Source organism: Lontra canadensis, unplaced genomic scaffold, assembly GCF_010015895.1.
Source record: "Lontra canadensis isolate GAN:19392208 unplaced genomic scaffold, GSC_riverotter_1.0 scaffold34, whole genome shotgun sequence".
NCBI lineage: Eukaryota > Metazoa > Chordata > Mammalia > Carnivora > Mustelidae > Lontra > Lontra canadensis.
Window position 1 is genome coordinate 1 of NW_022631028.1, and position 16,651 is coordinate 16,651.

The 16,651-nt window shown below is 50.3% G+C and overlaps 1 protein-coding gene across 2 annotated transcripts; it reads right to left on the minus strand.

Moving 5' to 3' along the window:
* Positions 1-475: 475 nt before the first annotated feature.
* Positions 476-11,724, minus strand: FEZF2 (FEZ family zinc finger 2). Of its 2 annotated transcripts, none has more exons than XM_032867276.1 (8): positions 11,452-11,724; positions 8,423-8,571; positions 4,843-5,054; positions 3,833-3,947; positions 2,550-3,467; positions 2,063-2,197; positions 1,731-1,863; positions 476-822 (listed from the first exon to the last, which is right to left on the minus strand). In XM_032867276.1, the coding sequence occupies exons 5-8, from the start codon at positions 3,402-3,404 to the stop codon at positions 563-565; spliced, it is 1,383 nt and encodes a 460-aa protein (XP_032723167.1). In that variant the 5' UTR covers positions 3,405-3,467; positions 3,833-3,947; positions 4,843-5,054; positions 8,423-8,571; positions 11,452-11,724; the 3' UTR covers positions 476-562. The 2 variants fall into 2 exon arrangements, with proteins under 2 accessions (XP_032723167.1, XP_032723166.1); XM_032867275.1 differs by having other exon boundaries at positions 3,833-3,966.
* Positions 11,725-16,651: the final 4,927 nt, after the last annotated feature.

Genomic DNA, 16,651 nt, shown 5'->3' on the forward strand with positions numbered 1-16,651 from the left:
CGGGTTTGGCTTCACCCTGGTCCCAGCACCCCAAAGGAAGTCGCATTTGGGCAGGGAAATGCTATAAACGCCTGTTTCCATCTCCTTCTCTGGGGTTGCTGAGCTGACCTGGCGGCGAGGGGGGGTGGGGGGAAAGAAAACGAGCACTAGTGATTCTGTTTATTGTGTTAGACATGTATATATTCCGAGTTCGCTTGTAACAGGAGGATTTACATGGCTGTATAAAGATGGCTGGGGGCGCCGCGCTCTTCCGGGGCGTTCACGTGACAGGCTGGGGTGAAAACCCGCCGCCCGAGGAGAAGCGGAGGCCTGGGAGGAAATGCGTTTCAGCGCACTGGGTTTAAATAAGTTTCCCGAATACACAAAGGTGGGAGCCACGCGTTTGCTGCCAGTCATCGAGGAAACGTTTAGCTTTCCAAAAAATATGCTGGTTTCGATAAATAGATTTTAGCCTCTCTGCTATAGTTTTTTTTTTATTTTCTTTTAATTTTAGAAATAAGTTTATACGTGTGATCTGTTTGGGGGCTGGACGGGGCTGGAAGGGAGGGCGAGGCAGTAGCTCTCAGCTCTGCACTGTCCGAGTCAGGTCCTTTGTGGAGGGGGCAGCAGGCCCCACGCTGTCGTGGAGTTTGCGCACGTGTTTCTTTAAGTCAAAGTTTCTGCAAAACCCTTTGCCGCAAGTGGCGCACGTGAAAGGCTTCTTGTCGTTGTGGGTGTGCATGTGGAAGGTCAGGTTGTAGACCTGGTGGAAGGCCTTGTTGCAGATGGTGCATTTGTACTGCTTCTCGCCGCTGTGGGTCAGCTTGTGGTTCTTGTAGTTCCCTACGGGAGACCAAAAACAAAAAAGGAAGGGGGGGGGGGATGAAGTAGGATTGGGGGGGGTGGCCCGCGAGTGTCCCGGGGTTGGCTCAGTTGCCCGCGCAAAGACGGCGACGCTTGGCTAGGCGGGCGCGACCTCTCCGAGTGAAGAAGTTGTCAAACTTCGTCTGCATCAAGCCGAAGGCTCTCACGACAGGATGGAGGGCCGAGTCCCGCGTAGCCGCCCTGCGCCCCTGCCCCGCCCGGGGCACAGGCCCGCGCAGCGTCCCTCCCGCTGTGCTCGGCTGGCCGGCAAACTTTTGCACAGCCCAGAGACGCACCGGGTCCTTCTCCCGGCTACTGCCTCGCTGGAAGAAATTCGCAGGAACCCGGGCTTCGTCCCTCATTTTCTGTTTATCTTCTCATTTTAAAAGTTACTCCCTCTGTTCCCCCCAGCTACCACCTGGAGATCCAAAAGTGCGTTGGAAAACCGAAGCCGGGCGCCGGGCCTGGAGGTCTTGGGGACAATAATGGTTTCCCCCAGTCTTGTTATTCCCAGGAGGTGGAGTTTGCCTCGATTTTTTTTTTTTTTTTTTTCATCTGAAAGGGGTGTCCCGGCTACAAAGGCAAGCTTTTTCCATAGGGCAGTAGCCTCTCTTTCTCCTACTTCCTTTCCCTCGGCCCCCTTCTTCCTTCCCACCTCCCAAATTCGGAGTCTCCCCATGCAACCAGCCTGACTCCAGCGAGGTCTACTAACCCGGCCTGGAGAGCCTCCACCCAAACCGGTCACAACCCGATTCCAAAGAAATGCTGCGCCCGAGCTGGCAGCTCTCACGCTCCCTCTCTGCGGATCCTTCTTTGCCTTCCCGCTCGGAGTGACCCGCCGAGTCCCGAGGTGAGAGGTGAAGAGAGGGCCTCGCCCTGCACATTACCTTTTTGGTGAAAGCCTTTGCCGCAAAATTCGCAGACGAAGGGCTTGTAGCCCGCGTGGATGCGGATGTGCGTGTTGAGCGTGGAACTGCGGTTGAAGGCTTTGCCGCACTGGTTGCATTTATGCGGCTTTTCCTGTGGAAAGGGGCGCGCGCACAGTGAGGCCAAGGCCCCGGCTAGGAGAAGCCACCTCAGGGGCACCTTGAAGGGGCACCTTGAAGGGATACGGGGCCCCCGGGAGGGGTAAGGGGAACCCTTGCCATCCTCTCCCCAACACCGTCGCTCAGGCGCGGGGTGTTGCGCGCGGGCCGAAGTGGACCCGGGGGCCACGTACCTGGGTGTGGATAATTTTGTGTCTGCAGAGCGTGCTGGCCTGGCGGAAGCCTTTGCCGCAGACTTTGCACACGAACGGTCTGGCTCCGGTGTGGACCGGCATGTGGCGGGTGAGGTTATAGTGAGCATTAAACACCTATGGAAGGACACGAGGGGGCCTTGTGGTGTGTCCCTCCGAGAGAGAGTAGAATCAAACTGGGGAGGCCATAGCCTACATCCCCCAACCAACACTCCCTTCAGAAACCAGAGCCCTTTTCATTTCGCAAGCCGCTTCCCGACCCACTGCGCCCACGCCAGTCCCGTGTGGCCGCTGACAACGACATCCCCACTTTACAGAGAAGGAAACTGAGGCCCAACTAGGCCCCCAATGTGAGTAGTAGATAACTACTGGGAAGCTCCTGAACTTGAGAAAGGGGCGGTCCAGGCTCCCTCAGGGAAGCAGTTGTCCCTGCTCATCCCTCCCAGCCCCCACGGACCCGGGGCCTCACCTTGCCGCACACCTCACAGGTGAAGTTTTTGGGCTTGCCGTCCGCAGAGCCCCCGGGCAGCTTGCTGTGGCCCTTGACGCCGCCGCGCTCTGCGGTCAGAGCCGAGTTCTCCTTCAGCACCTGCTCCAGCGGCGCGGGCAAGCGCTCCTTATGGGTATAGGGGGACGGATGGGGGAACTTGTCCGCGGCCAGGCCGGCCAACTTGGCGTTCTCCAGCAAAAAGAGTTTGGGGTGCGCAGCTAGGGCGGCGGGGGCCTGTGCGTTGAGGAGGCCGGATGGGAAGAGATGGCCTCCGAGGAGCTCAGACGGCGGGTACGCGGCAGAGTCCAGGTAGTTGAAGTAGTAGAGCGAGCCGCTGGCCGGCAGCCCCACCGCCTGGTTGATGACCTGCGGCTTGATGACCCTGCCCGCCGGCAGCGCAGACGGCGCCAGGCCCAGATCGGCCTTGCAGCACACGCCACAGTTGGTTTTGCACAAGCCGCTGGCGCCGCACACCGGGGCCCCCCCGCCACCGCCGCCGCCGCCTCCTCCTCCTCCTCCTCCACCGCCGCCCGCCCGGAGGCTGCTTTTCCAGAGCTCCGAGTAACTGAGCAGCGTCTTGGACGGCACCTCGTAGCCTAGGGGCTGGAGGGGGATCATACAGGGCAGCGGCGAGCAGAGGTTGAGCAATTTCTTGCCCTGGCCGCCGTCTGCCTCCAGCGTCCCGGGCCGGGGCTCAAAGGGCGCACGGGGCTCCGACGTCTTAGCCATGATGCGCTCGATGGAGAAGGCCAGCGTCTTGGAAGTGGCCGGCGACGCTCCAGCGCGCGGGCAGGCCGGGGGCACCATGGTCTCCAGGGAAGCCGAGCTGGCCATGGCGCGCCGAGCCGAGCCTTGCGGTGCTGGACTGGGCCGGGGCGCAGCCTCTCTTCTCTAAGTCTGCATTCCGGAAAAGGCAGGGAGGGAAACCGCAATTTAATAAGCACCTTGTCGGGTCCAGGTCACCCATTTGCATTCAAATGAACAGGGGCAGAACAAAGTGCACCCAAGGGTACCAAATTACCGCCCATTAACCCGGCGCGCAAAGGAACCCACCAGCCCCTGCCCTGAGACTTTGAAAGGGGGAAGAAGGGGGAGGGTTTACAAAGGAAAAGGAGAGAGAGAAAAAAAAAAGAAAAAGAAAAGAGCCTCAAATTAACCCCCCCTGAGCCGTTCCTTGGACCCTGGCCTCCGCCACGCGTGCGGGGAGCTGGACAGTGAAGGGGCAAAGTTAAAGAGGACCAGGAGAGCCACCTCGCATTTACCTCTTTCCCCCACCGCCAAGGAGATGCGTTCCGAGCCATGCAGCGTGTCTCCTCTGTCACATTTTGATGGCAAACATCTTCCCCTCCGCGTGAGATCACTGTCTTTTACATTCAGCTGACATCACATGAAGTCACTTGAAGTGGAATGACATGGGCGGCGGCGCGGCTCCCGTAGCGGCCCCTGTGTTCCCCCGCGCCTGCCGGCCGCCGCCGCCACCGCCCCTCAAACTTTAAAAGGAGGCAACTGGCGCCCGCGCTCCCCTCGGGAAAGTGCGAGCGGTTTGCGAATCGGGAAGGAGGGAAGAGACGGGAGGGGGAGGGGGAGGAATCGTGATGGTTTTGCCGGTGGAAAGAAGGTGGGGGGAGCCCAAACCCAGGCAGAGTTCTGTGCGTGATTCATAACTTTGGGGGCCTATAGGTTTGAGGGACGCGGGGAGGGCAGAGGGTCCTGCACGCGCCGCCCCCAAGGGCCCCTGGGTGTCCGTCTAGTCGCTGAACTATCCCTTAGCCCTCTGCAGCCGAGCTGGGCATCGTGCTAATAAACTGCCATTTACCCACGGAGCCGGCGCCAGCCCCGAACACGCGCAAATGATAATTACCTCATTAGGATGTGGCGCATGGACGCGGGCGCCGCGTTTGGAGGGGGGAACTTGTTAATGGGGAAATATTAATTTATGCAAAAACAACGAGCTCGTCTTGGCTGGCGTCGGAGGTCGAGAGAGAGCTCCCGCCGCCTAAGGACGACCCCGTAGCGTCCGGAAGAGCAAGGCCGCGCGCCCAGATCCCGGGGGCCTCAGCGCCCGGCGGGTGCGCCTCCCCCTCTCTGGCCGACTCCCCGCCTGCGGCTGGGGGAGACTGCACAGCAAGCTGGAGGACTGTTTGAGATCCTAATCGATCAGAATCGCTGATTTGTGATCGGGTTTCTGAGGCAAAGCCCGGCTCTGCGGCTGGTTTAGGGCTGCGTGCGGGGAGGATTCGGAGGGCAGCTCTCCCTGCTGATGGGTACTTACTGTTTGTATAATTGAGAAGGTCCAATCTCCACCTGTTTAAGGAGCAGATTGAAACAGCAGAACCTCCCCTGGATCCTATTAAAACGTTTTTCCTCCTAAGGCCATTCAGTCGAACCAATTTTCCGAAGCGATTCATAGAGCTGAATTCTGCCAAGGCAGCTCTTTCACTTTTAGCCACTAAAGCACCGCGTGGAACCGGGTTTTGTGTTTTTCTAAAATAAAGAGAAGGATTATCAGAGGGGAGAGGGAGGGGGCTTGAAGGGGGGCGGGCAGAGACTTAGTGTGGCCAGAGGTACAAGCAGAGGGAAGAAAAGGCCCTTTTCTAGACAGGCCCCAAGTAAGTTCTGAGGAATTCAGCGTTTTGTGCCCGGCGCACAAAAGCAGCGCGCTCCACGCTCGGTTTGGAGGGGCTGAATTCATCTGTTTGCAGACCATTCCACCTGCGTATCACAACAAACTGCTCAAAGACGCTCCAGCACTTTCAACAGGCCGGGTGCTCTTGGCGACAACAAAAGTGGTCGAGGCTGAGGGTTCTTATGGGGGGTGGGGAGGACGGCTAGCATGAGAGAGAGCGAGAGAATTAGGTTTGGGGAGGAGGAGGAGGAGGAGGTGCAGGGGTTTTTAAAAACTTTTGGACGGTTTTGTTTGCGGGACAATTATATCTTGCCAGCCGGCTTTTGCAAGACCACGAGCTTTGTAGCCGCAACCACAGTTTAAGAGGATTACGGTGGGTATAATATGAGCAAACAGGGTTGAGGGTTTGATAGTGAATTTTATCTCCAAAGATACACGATCTTGTGGAGCCCCAGAAAATGCTACTGGAAGCGAACCCTTTCCTTTTTCACTCCGGAACAGGTCTTGAGAAACTGAGTATCCTGCCCCGAGGCCTCTCAGCTGTAAAACATCCCAGAAAACCATCAAGGAAAGGATGGGAAAGGTCTAGTTGTAACTGAAGGCAAAGCGCTCCTTTTCCCCTTCAGAACTTCTCTCTACTACCCGCTCTCCCTCTGACGTGCAATTTCAGACCCGATATTGACCTGGCAGGTGAGGGAAAGGAAAAGTGTACTTGGAAAGCAAGGGGAGGAAACAAAGAGATGTCTCCGAGGGAAAGTGGCCTGGAGGGTGACATCAGTGGGTTGATTTTCTCAACCTGCCAAGCTGGGAAACTGCCTCTACTGCCCCTAAATTCAGCAGACACAAGTCTGTCCCCCTAAAACCCTTCTCCCCAAACTTCGAGATTTCAAAGCTAGAAAGAAGCTTGCTCGTCTGAAAAAATATTTCCATATACAGCCCACTGAATTTAGATGTTCAGAGAGGCGGGATTCCAGACCCAGTGTACCCCCATCCCTATAAGTTAATGTGAAAACAACACAGCGGAACCCCCCCCAACACACACACATACACACACACACACACCACCCCCACCAAACATGAAACAAACCAACAACTCTCCCCGACATTGAAATAATATCAATACACCCGCAGGGGCTGAAAACCCGAATTTCTATCCCGACTTTCCTGCGTGTCTCATTCAGTCACCGGCACTGCACCCCAACCCCCTTTCCAAATTGGGTAATTGTTGATCTCGGCACGAAAGATCTGCTGGTTTGAAAGCTCCATCAGGCTGAAAGGCTTCCAGAGGCTTTCCGTGAACCTGCCTGGCCATCCCTAGCGCTTTTTGTAACTGCATAAGCCATCCTGCTCTCCCCGGCATCACAAAGGAGTACTACCTCCACAGAAAGAAAACATTTGGGTAAAAACAAGTTGCCCCTAATGTGCCTCTCTTTCCAAATGTTGGGTGAATGCACTGGCTTTTATAAAAGTATTTAATTAGCTTCCACAAACTTCTTCCCTCGCCCCGCAGATTATATTGAAGTGGAGGGTTGGAGACTATTTTACACCTTGCCACTCACATGTTAATTAATCTCTATCTAACCCTAATTGCAGTTTATTCAAGCACCGCTCAACAGCTCACCCACACAATAAACACTGATCCTACTTTTATACATATTACTTCACGTTAACACATTGAGTAATTAACTCCAGTACCAACTAATAGTGCAAACAAATATTTTCTGTAAACGAGATGATTTCAGGCAGAATAAAAGAGGACTCGGGAAACGTAGCGCTTGGTGGAGAGAGGGCTGAGATTTCCTTTCGCTGCCCCTCAACCCTTCAAATTCATTCTCATTTGCAGCATTTTTTTTTTTTTAAGGCTGAAATGTTAAAACAAAGAGGGACAACCTTGGGAATGAAAATTTGACCATTTTATGAAGTTGGTGACAGTCTCTACCCAAGATGACGGGTCGCTGTTTTTCTACCTACACATTTTTAGTGACTGGGGAGAGGGGATCCAAAATAACTCCACCTGAAGGGCAACAGGAGGCTCCAGGGATACACAGATGATTCTGGGATGGGAATCCTTCTACGGAAAAGTTTTCCAAAGCTTCCCCCCCTAAAGAAGACCTGTCCTTCAAAGCAATGGTTAGAAGTGGGCCAAGACTGTGGTGATAGAGGTCCCATCTGTCTCCCCAATCCAGACTGGTACAAAATCTCCACTTTGGAGGTCAGGTGCCTTCATGGGCAACTGAACCAAGCAAGCCACCTCTCCTGGAGGCACTTGGGTCTTGGCCCAGGCGAGGCCCACTAGGCCTTGAGCGCTCTGCCCCAGGGGCCACATTTGGAGCTGCCCTCCTACGCTTAGGCCCGCCGCAGCCAGCCTCACTTGGATGGTGCGGACCGCGGCCCACTACTCCTGGCCTGCCAGGCCTGGTCCTACCGTGGGGTCTTCCTCTGCCCCGAGGCCTCAGCCCCAGGTCCCTCTCATTCCCGCGCCTCAGCTGAAAGCCAGACGCTTTTGCCTCGGCCCATCTGGCCCTCGCTTGGTCCTCAACACCTCGACCCCGGTGGGGGAACACCGCCAGAGTTGAGCCTGACGCCCCTGGGCGGCCTGTGCTCTTCCCACGCTGCAGAGCAGGGTGCCAAGGCCGGGTGCTTCTGCGGCTCCGCTGGGCCTGACCCATGCCGCGACCTCGGGGATCTGCGGCTGTGGGACGCCGCACCTGTGCCAAGCCACTCGCACACCACTGACTGGGGATCCAGGCTCAACCCCAAGGACTGGAGCGCAATGTTTTAATTGAAATCGCAGGTTTAAGCACAGCTGACGGCTGTCTATTGATTCTGCAAGGGCTTTTCTTGTGGGAAGCATATTAAATATGACTGGCGCGGCTAGAGCCTCCCCTCTCCTCCTGCCCCTCCCTCTGGCCTTTTTATGGTCACTAACCCAAACACTGCAATGATGACTTTTGTTTCCACTTTTCTGTTGTTTAATGCCAGGAATCGCCCTCACTTGAGGACAGATTACTTAGCAGACGCCTTCCCGGGGTGTAGACAGCCTCAGAGGAAAATCCCTTCCTTGAGCAAAAGCTCACACTTTGCACCACTGCAGGCATCACCAAGGGGAAAGGCAAGCATTTCTACCACAGAAAAGGTGTTGCAGTTCCAGCTCTGGGCGCTCCTATCTGTCGGTTCTAGATGGCAAGAGGCACTATTATTTTAAATAGTATTATTATTTTCTCACCTGAGTCTTAGGTTGCAATACTTAATACATCCTCCTGCCATCTCCCCAGGGAGCTGAGCAGCTTGGGGGCAGACGGCGTGCTGCAGGCTGCCGGGCTTGGGGAAACACCCACCGGGCGGATTCGATGTTTTCTCCCCGCTCCGCCGTAACTTGTTTGGAAAACAAAACAAAAACCTCAAATCAAACTTCATGGTTGAAGCACTCTCCCTCCCTCCCTCTCTCCCTCCCTCCCTTCCTCCCTTTCTTACTTCTTCCTAAAGGGATATTTAGGATCTGATTTACATGGTGCCACTCTTAACCGCTGAAAATAGATTAACTTCTGCAGAGAAATTTTTCTGCGATCCTCTCTTTTTTTTTTTTTCCCCAACCCCCCACCCGCCCCAGGAAGCATTTTATTGAAAACATTCGGACCGGCTTGCCAGGAGTGGGTTTGTCCAAGGCTCAGGGGCCTCTGCCTTCGGTGCGCGGTTTGCAGGATTAGTGCGGCCAAGAGACAAAGAGCCCCAGATACCCGGGCCAGACGAGGCCGGGCGCTCCCGGAGAGCTCCCGGGTTCCGGATCCCCGCACAGAGCGCGTGAGCACAGTCTCGGGCCCGGGCCTCCAGGGACAGATGGGCCAGAGCCGACTGCATCTGCCCGAGTCCTCAGGGAGGCTGCGGCGCCCACAGCCAGGGTGGCCGAGTGCCCGTCCCACTGCACCTGGTGACGGCTTTGCAGCACCCGTGGCGTTCGGGGACTAGTTTGCAAAGCTCAGTGCACCCACAGACTGGTTTTCACCCTTGAACACGAGAGGCGCCTATAAACCAAGGGCGGCCGGCTTTGCAGCCAAGAGGAGAATCAGGCGGCGGTGCAAACCTATCATGTTTTCCAGAATCCTCCCAACCCCTTCTGCAATCACATCAGAGGACATTAGCTACGTATTTGGAAACCTGGAAATTCGCACTCCTAGGCCAGGGGGATTCTCCCCCAAGAGCAGATCTGCAGTCTCTACCCATTCCAGCTTAGTGCGCTCTACTCTGTGACTACTGGGTGCATATATAATCACAAATTAAATACACGTTTAAATATGTATGTAATTAAGTGTACATATTTAAATATATATTATATATGCGTTATGTATGCTCATTGTGTATATACGTATGTGTATATGTATATATATTCACTGCTATCGACAACCCTTCACTTAGAAATGCCATTTAATTAGGAATCTGATCCAATACCCTCACGCAGCAGTTGGTCAGCGGACGTGTCATTTTGCTAGGCGCAGTGGGGAAGACAGGCGCCTCACGCAGAAGTGTTTTCCTCTTGCGATGCGGTTTTGGTGTGCAACCCAGAGGAAACAATCATTTATGAAGAAGGATATATTACACACCCATATGCATATATACATACATATAGGGGTGTGGGATATATACATATTGTGTGTGCCTATATACATACATACACAGGAAGTGAAAAGGAGTTTTGGTAAGTAACTGGCCCTGCCTAATTCGGGTGCTGAAGATTTCTGACTTCCTGGGAAGACGGCTTAGGATCCTCCACGTTATTTAACTTGGCAGCTAGTTAAACTCCCCGGCGAAGCCTGCCCAAAGGTATTAGCATTAAGTGCCGAGCGCTGGAGTTAAGCCGGCAGGGAAAAGGAAGGACTGGAAGGGGCCCAGGGGTGAGAGGAACGGATTTCAGATTTGTCCAAATTTCTGGAAATTTGCTGGGCAGCATAGGTCTGCATTGGCTGGCCCACTGGAGAGGAACCTGAAATGCTAGGATCACTTCTGAAGCCAATCTGTCCGTTCTCTCCTTGGGTGGGTGGTTTGGTTTGGCTTGCCTTGGCTTGGACAGGCATTTCCCCGGTGTGAGGGCAAAAAGTTCTTTCCAGCCTGGGTTTCTTGAGGTCTACACTATTCAGCTGAATCCCGTCTTCTCCACTCCTGGGTCAAGATTTCCGTTTAAGTGCTCCCCTCTGGTGGTTTGTAGATTAACTTTGGTAAAGACAAAATGGCAACGGCAAGGACACTGAGTAGGGCTCCAGCAAGAATGAATCAGTCTCTTGTTGCTGTCGCCCTCACATACAGACCCTCTCTTTTTGGGGAATGAAGCTAGGGTAGCAATCATTAGATGATGACTTATTACTGAGGGCCCATGATATGCCAGACACGGTCCTAAGCGAATGCCCACTCTACTCAGTTCTCACTTTTTCCTATGAAGTGTACAGTCATATGCCTATTAGACAGACTTGAAGAAATTGAGGCTCTTGGGGGCTAGATAACATGTCCAAGGTCACATGACCAGGAAGAGTTTGTTTTCAGAACCGGTTTGTTCCTAACCACCATACTAAAAACTCAGAGCTAAACAATGAGCCTGAACGACTAGCCGAGTATAAATTGGGACACTTTGAAAACCTGGTTGGCAGTAGCTACTAAAGTTGAATATTTGCATTCCTTAGGATCCAGCAATTTCACTCCTAAATATATATTCAACAGCAGTGTGTTCCTATGTTCACTCAAAGACGTGGACTAGAATGTTCATAGCCGTGCTATTGGTAATAGTCCTAAACTGGAAATTGAATAACCATCAAGTGTGGAACTCATAAATAAATAAATAATGGTATGTTCACGAAATGAAACGCTACATACATCAATAAAAATCAACAAACCACTGCTATACTAAATAGCACCAATGAATATCATAAACATTATTGAACAAAAACAGATCCAAAAGACTACATATGGCATGATTCCATTTTTAAAAGTTCAAAAATAGGCAAAATTGGAGGATACAAGGCAGTAGGCAGTTCTGAGGTGCTAGTAAGGGTTCTGATTTGTGGATATTTATCAAGATGTGTACACTTATTATTTGAATATCTTTTTATGTATTTGTTCTACTCCTATATAACTGATAAATATACTTATTTGGTCACTTTTCTATATATCCATTATAATATCTCTATTAGCTGTTAAAGAAGTTAATAATTAGCATCAAGTTGTCTGACTTGCTTCCCTTCCCCAGATCCCGAAAGAGACAATGCTCACCTACCTTTTGAGGAATTCTCCTTGACTTTCTTCCTCTAGACCAGACAATTCCATTAGTTAACTGGCCTCGCATATAGACTTCTAAAAACAAGCCGCTACCAAATTCCTAACACAGTTGTCTTTGGAGCCTGGACCATTGATCCAACTTCCCAGGGAACCTGCAATGGGCTCAGAAATGCTTGGCTCAATGAGGGGATTTCATTTGAAGCATTTTTCACACCCAAGACCTCAGAGGAAGGATGGCAGCTTTGACCTTGGACCTGTGCCCTTTGCCAGGGCACCAGGTGAAAAATGTTAGGCCAGGAACTGCCTCAAACTTTCCAGAGACACAATCTGGCAAGTGGCCTTGGGAGGTGGAGGGTCTGGTTGAAGGCAGGAGCGTGGGGTATGGGCTAATGGTAGGAACTGGCATTAATAGAAAGGCTTGGCAAGTCTTTAGAGCTCAACTCACTGGGTCTTGGCCCTAGACAAGACCAGGAGAAAAAAAGACAGAATCTTGGCTCTCTGGCAAGTGACCCAGTTAGCAGAACTAGCGGTTTTGCTCTGGGAGAGGGTGGCAAAGTTTATTTTAGCAGGAAAAAGCCTTGGGATACAGAAACCAAACCAAATACTTGACAATCCCTTTGTGCAAATCTCTGGTGAATTCTGCCAGTGGGACTGGTTACAAATCTGATCTCAGCACTTTAAGAAAGATACCCAGAGCCTACAACTGAAGCAATTAAGGGAGGAGTGAGGAGGTAAGAACTGGAGCTCTAATTTAGATAGACTAAAAATAATTCTCTGGTCCTGAAAGAGTGAGAAGATATAAGACCCAAGGTGATATAATGAATTCATTAGTTAGCCGGCACACCTATCTTGAGATTTTTCTATATTGAGCACCATATCTAGATGCCACAGATACAGTGCTTACCGACATAGACATGATCCCTGCCCAGAAGCAGCTTACATTCCTTCATTCAGCCGATAGACATGGGTCACTACCTTCTGCAAACCAGCCTTTGTGTCCGGAAATGGAGAATGGCTAATGGGTGTGGCTTGGCTGGTCCAAGATACTCAAAGAGGGCAGTTAGAGGGAAAAAGTAAAAAACAAACCAAAAGAACTCCCTGACAGGGAAGTTAGAAAGTTTAAGAAACTCCCCATTCCAACAGAGGTGGCACGCTGAACTAATAAAGAACAGGTTTCTGGAGGCATCTGTGATGGGTGGGTGAACTCCCCCTTTGGCAGCTTGCTGCCTGGTGATTTTTCTAGAGATAAGATTCTGGTCTGGGTGGACTTGGGTCCCCCTGGAACACGCTATTATGGCATAATATAGAACTCCGTCCTGGGTTTTGTAGGGCTGTCTTTGTGGCACTGTGAGTTCTAGAATCAGATCGAAGACTGGCTTATCAGTCAGCTGTGTATCCACAGGCAGGTTGGAAAAACTCTCTGCAAGCTGTAGTTGCCCAGCTTTGACAGGAGATGGACATCTTCTTGGGCACAGGGTGGAGAGGACTAAATGAGAACTAAATGAATATGGAGCTCAAGCACTTGTTTCCGGCCAAGGAAAGCACTCCATGTATGTTTGCTATTGTTATTACAAGAGCTATTGTTATCCATACCATGGTCCATCAGTCTGCCTGGAGGAGGAGGAAGAGGGCAAAAAAGTTACTTTCTTTTTCAAGATTTTATTTTTAAGTAATCTCGACACCCATGGTGGGGCTCAAACTCACAAACCCAAGATCAAGCGTTGCATCTTCCAATGACTGAGCCAGCCAGGCGCTCTCCCCAAAGTTACTTTCTTGTTTTTGTACATAAAAACTTTGTGGGTTTTTTTCTGATTTAAAAAGTAATCAATGAAGAAATTTTGGGAAAAGCGGAGGACTACAAAGAATATTAAGTGTGCATAATCCTATTATGGAGAAATCACAGATGCATTAGCGTATATTCTATGAATTGACAGGGTTGATATCATAGATATGTACTTTTTTTTAAAAAATATTTTATTTATTTATTTGACAAACAGAGATTACAAGTAGGCAAGAGAGGTAGGCAGGGAGAGAGAGGAGGAAGCAGGCTCTCCGTGGAGCAGAGAACCCGATGCAGGACTCGATCCCAGGACCCTGGGATCATGACCTGAGCTGAAAGCAGAGGCTTTAACCCACTGAGCCACCCAGGCGCCCCATATATGTACTGTTTTAAATCTGCTTTGCCACTTAATATAGCATGACTATTTTCCCATTTTAAATATGCCGCTAAGACATAATTTTAATGTCTCTGTACTGCTCCATGAAATGGTTTTAATTCAGTTAAACAGTCCTTTATCATTGGATGTTTAAGTCGTTCGCATTTTTTTTTGCAGTAGCTCCCATCAGGAACATTCCCATACATACATTTTGTGCATAGCGAATTCCCATAGGACAAATTCCCAGAAACAGAATTATTATGGCAAATGATATGCACATTTTAAAAGCTTTAAATATCAGGGGGGCCTGGGTGGCTCAGTGGGTTAAAGCCTCTGCCTTCGGCTCAGGTCATGATCCCAGAGTCCTGGCATCGAGCCCCGAGTCGGGCTCTCTGCCCCGCAGGGAGCCTGCTTCCTCCCCCTCTCTCTCTGCTTGCCTCTCTGCCTACTTGTGATTTCTCTCTCTCTGTCAAATAAATAAAATCTTTAAAAAAAATAAATAAAAGCTTTAAATATCAACTGACAAATTGCCTTTCAGAAGGAGATGCCTTCTACAATGCCTTCTTCCAGCACCTGAACTAATGCTGGGCATTATCACTGAAGAAAAGTCCTTACAAATCGGATAGGTCCCAAATGGTCTCTCATTTCTGCTTCCACACATATGTTCTCGTCCAGGACAGACTCAGGTACCAAGCTATGGAGAACTTGGAATATAGAAATGATGGTACAGACCTGGGTGACAGTAGAGATGAAGAAATATGGGAAAGGCTATCTCAGAGAGAGAAACTTCCAGAGAAAGGGGAGACAAGTGTCACACATTTTGTGGCATCTAAATGGTTCCAGATTGCTTTAGGTTTTGAACATTTCCTTGAGAACCCTTGCTCTTCAGAAATCCCCGATCAGAAAGCAAGCTGCTGGCCCCTTCATGTCTTCTAGGCCCTCTATCCCTTCTTGAGTGAGCTTGCCCTTTAGGTCCTGCATGTGGGTGCTGACCCGTAGCTGGAGATGTAGCATCCCCATGAGTGGGAGCCTCGGGCTAATGAAGCCAAGGTGGTCTGCAACTCTCACAAAAGTCACCCAAAGGATTGTTCCCTGGCCTTGGACAGCTGTTTGTAAATGGAAGGTCGCTGGCCAGAAGGGGGACACTCCTGAGAACAGGTGGAATGGTGCAAATCTCTCACCATGCCTAGAAAAAGAATCAGAAGTGCCAGAGGACGGAAGTTCTAGAAAATGAGAAGAGTGGTCCAGTCCATGTCATACAAACGCGAGAGAAGGCACATACTGGAAGGTTATTTACTCACAAGAGCAAGATTTTCATGTCCAGTTTGAGCTTCTCCCTGGCCAGTGAACTGTATGCTTTTCATTACCTTCGTGATTTCTGCTAAATCTTTCCTGCTAAATAAAAAAACAACTGAACCTTAATATGAGGGGTTTTCAATGGGAGCACAGAATATTTAACAAACCCATATACCCAACCCCAATAAAGTCAGTCCAAGACCAAACCGGATTCCTCTACATCCCCATCTACTCTGCCTTCCTATTCTTCTTCTTTTTTTTTTTTTTAAATTTCCAAATTGTTTGAAAAGATTTCATTTATTGGGACGCCTGGGTGGCTCAGCGGGTTAAGCCACTGCTTTCAGCTCAGGTCATGAACTCAGGGTCCTGGGATCGAGCCCCACATCGGGCTCTCTGCTCAGCAGGGAGCCTGCTTCTCCCTCTCTCTCTCTCTGCCTGCCTCTCTGCCTACTTGTGATCTCTCTCTCTCTCTCTATCAAATAAATAAGTAAAATCTTTAAAAAAAATTCGTTTATTTATTTGACAGAGATCACAAACAGGCAGAGAGGCAGGCAGAGAGAGGGGGAAGCAGGTTCCCCTCTGAGCAGAGAGCCCGATGCAGGGCTCAATCCCAGGACCCTAAAATCATAACCTGAGCAGAAGAAGGCAGAGGCTTTAACCCACTGAGCCACCCAGGCACTCCTGCCTTCCTTTTATTCTAAAGCAAGTCCCAGGCATAATATTTGGTCACCCAAAAGTAATTTAACTACCATCACCTAAAATATCAACAGTAATTCCCTAACATCATCAAATACCTGGTGTTCTGATTTCCAGTTTTCTTGTAAATGTCATAATTTTAAGTTTTTCTTTGTTTACATTTTTTGTGTTTTTTTCTTTTGTTTTTTTGTCCTGTAGTTTTCATAGTCTGAATTTTGCTGACAGCATCCCCGTGGTGTTGGCAATTTAAAAAACTCATTTCTTAAGATGCTGCCCTTCTTTCTGCCACTCCTTCTTGAACATTCTTTTGAGAGAACATTTTTGCTGTTGAAACCTCCTGGCCTGTGACCTCCTGGTAGGCAGGGGCCTCTCTTGTTCGGCTTTCGTCTCGGCCTCACAGCTACCAGTGGACAGCAGGTACCCTTGGTTTGTTGGATGAAACAAATGACTGGAAGAATTACGCTCTTTCCTTTATGTCTCTGCCATGTACACCCTTGAACTCACCTTGCAGCATTGCATTTTGTACTACATGTATTTCTTTCTTTATTTTTTTGGGAAGATTTTATTTATTTATTTGACAGAGAGTGAATGAGCACAAGTAGGGGGAGCAGCAGTCGGGGGGGGGGGGAAGCAGGCTCCCGACCGACTGGAGAGCCCGATATGGGGCTCGATCCCAGGACCCTGAGATCATGACCTAAGCCAAAAGCAGAGGTTAATGCACTGAACCACCTAGGCACTCCTATATGTATTTCTTTTCCACATCATAGTGTTTAAGGACAAGATCAGCCTCATGTTGGTCTACAAAGACAGACGTTCTCCTCACTGTCCTGTAATGAGGCTCAGCTCAGATCAAGATTCTACGTTCCTCACTAGTTCAGAGGCAGACTGACTTTTCATCCTTTGTGGTTCTGAAATGTATGGTGGTGCTTTTAGTCTCCTTACTCATGTTTTTAAAAATGTTTAGTTTTTAACGAAAGGAAGCCTTCCCAGACTTTTCCTTGGGTATTGGGAAGATATTTATTTTAATTCCAGAATAAAGATTTCCT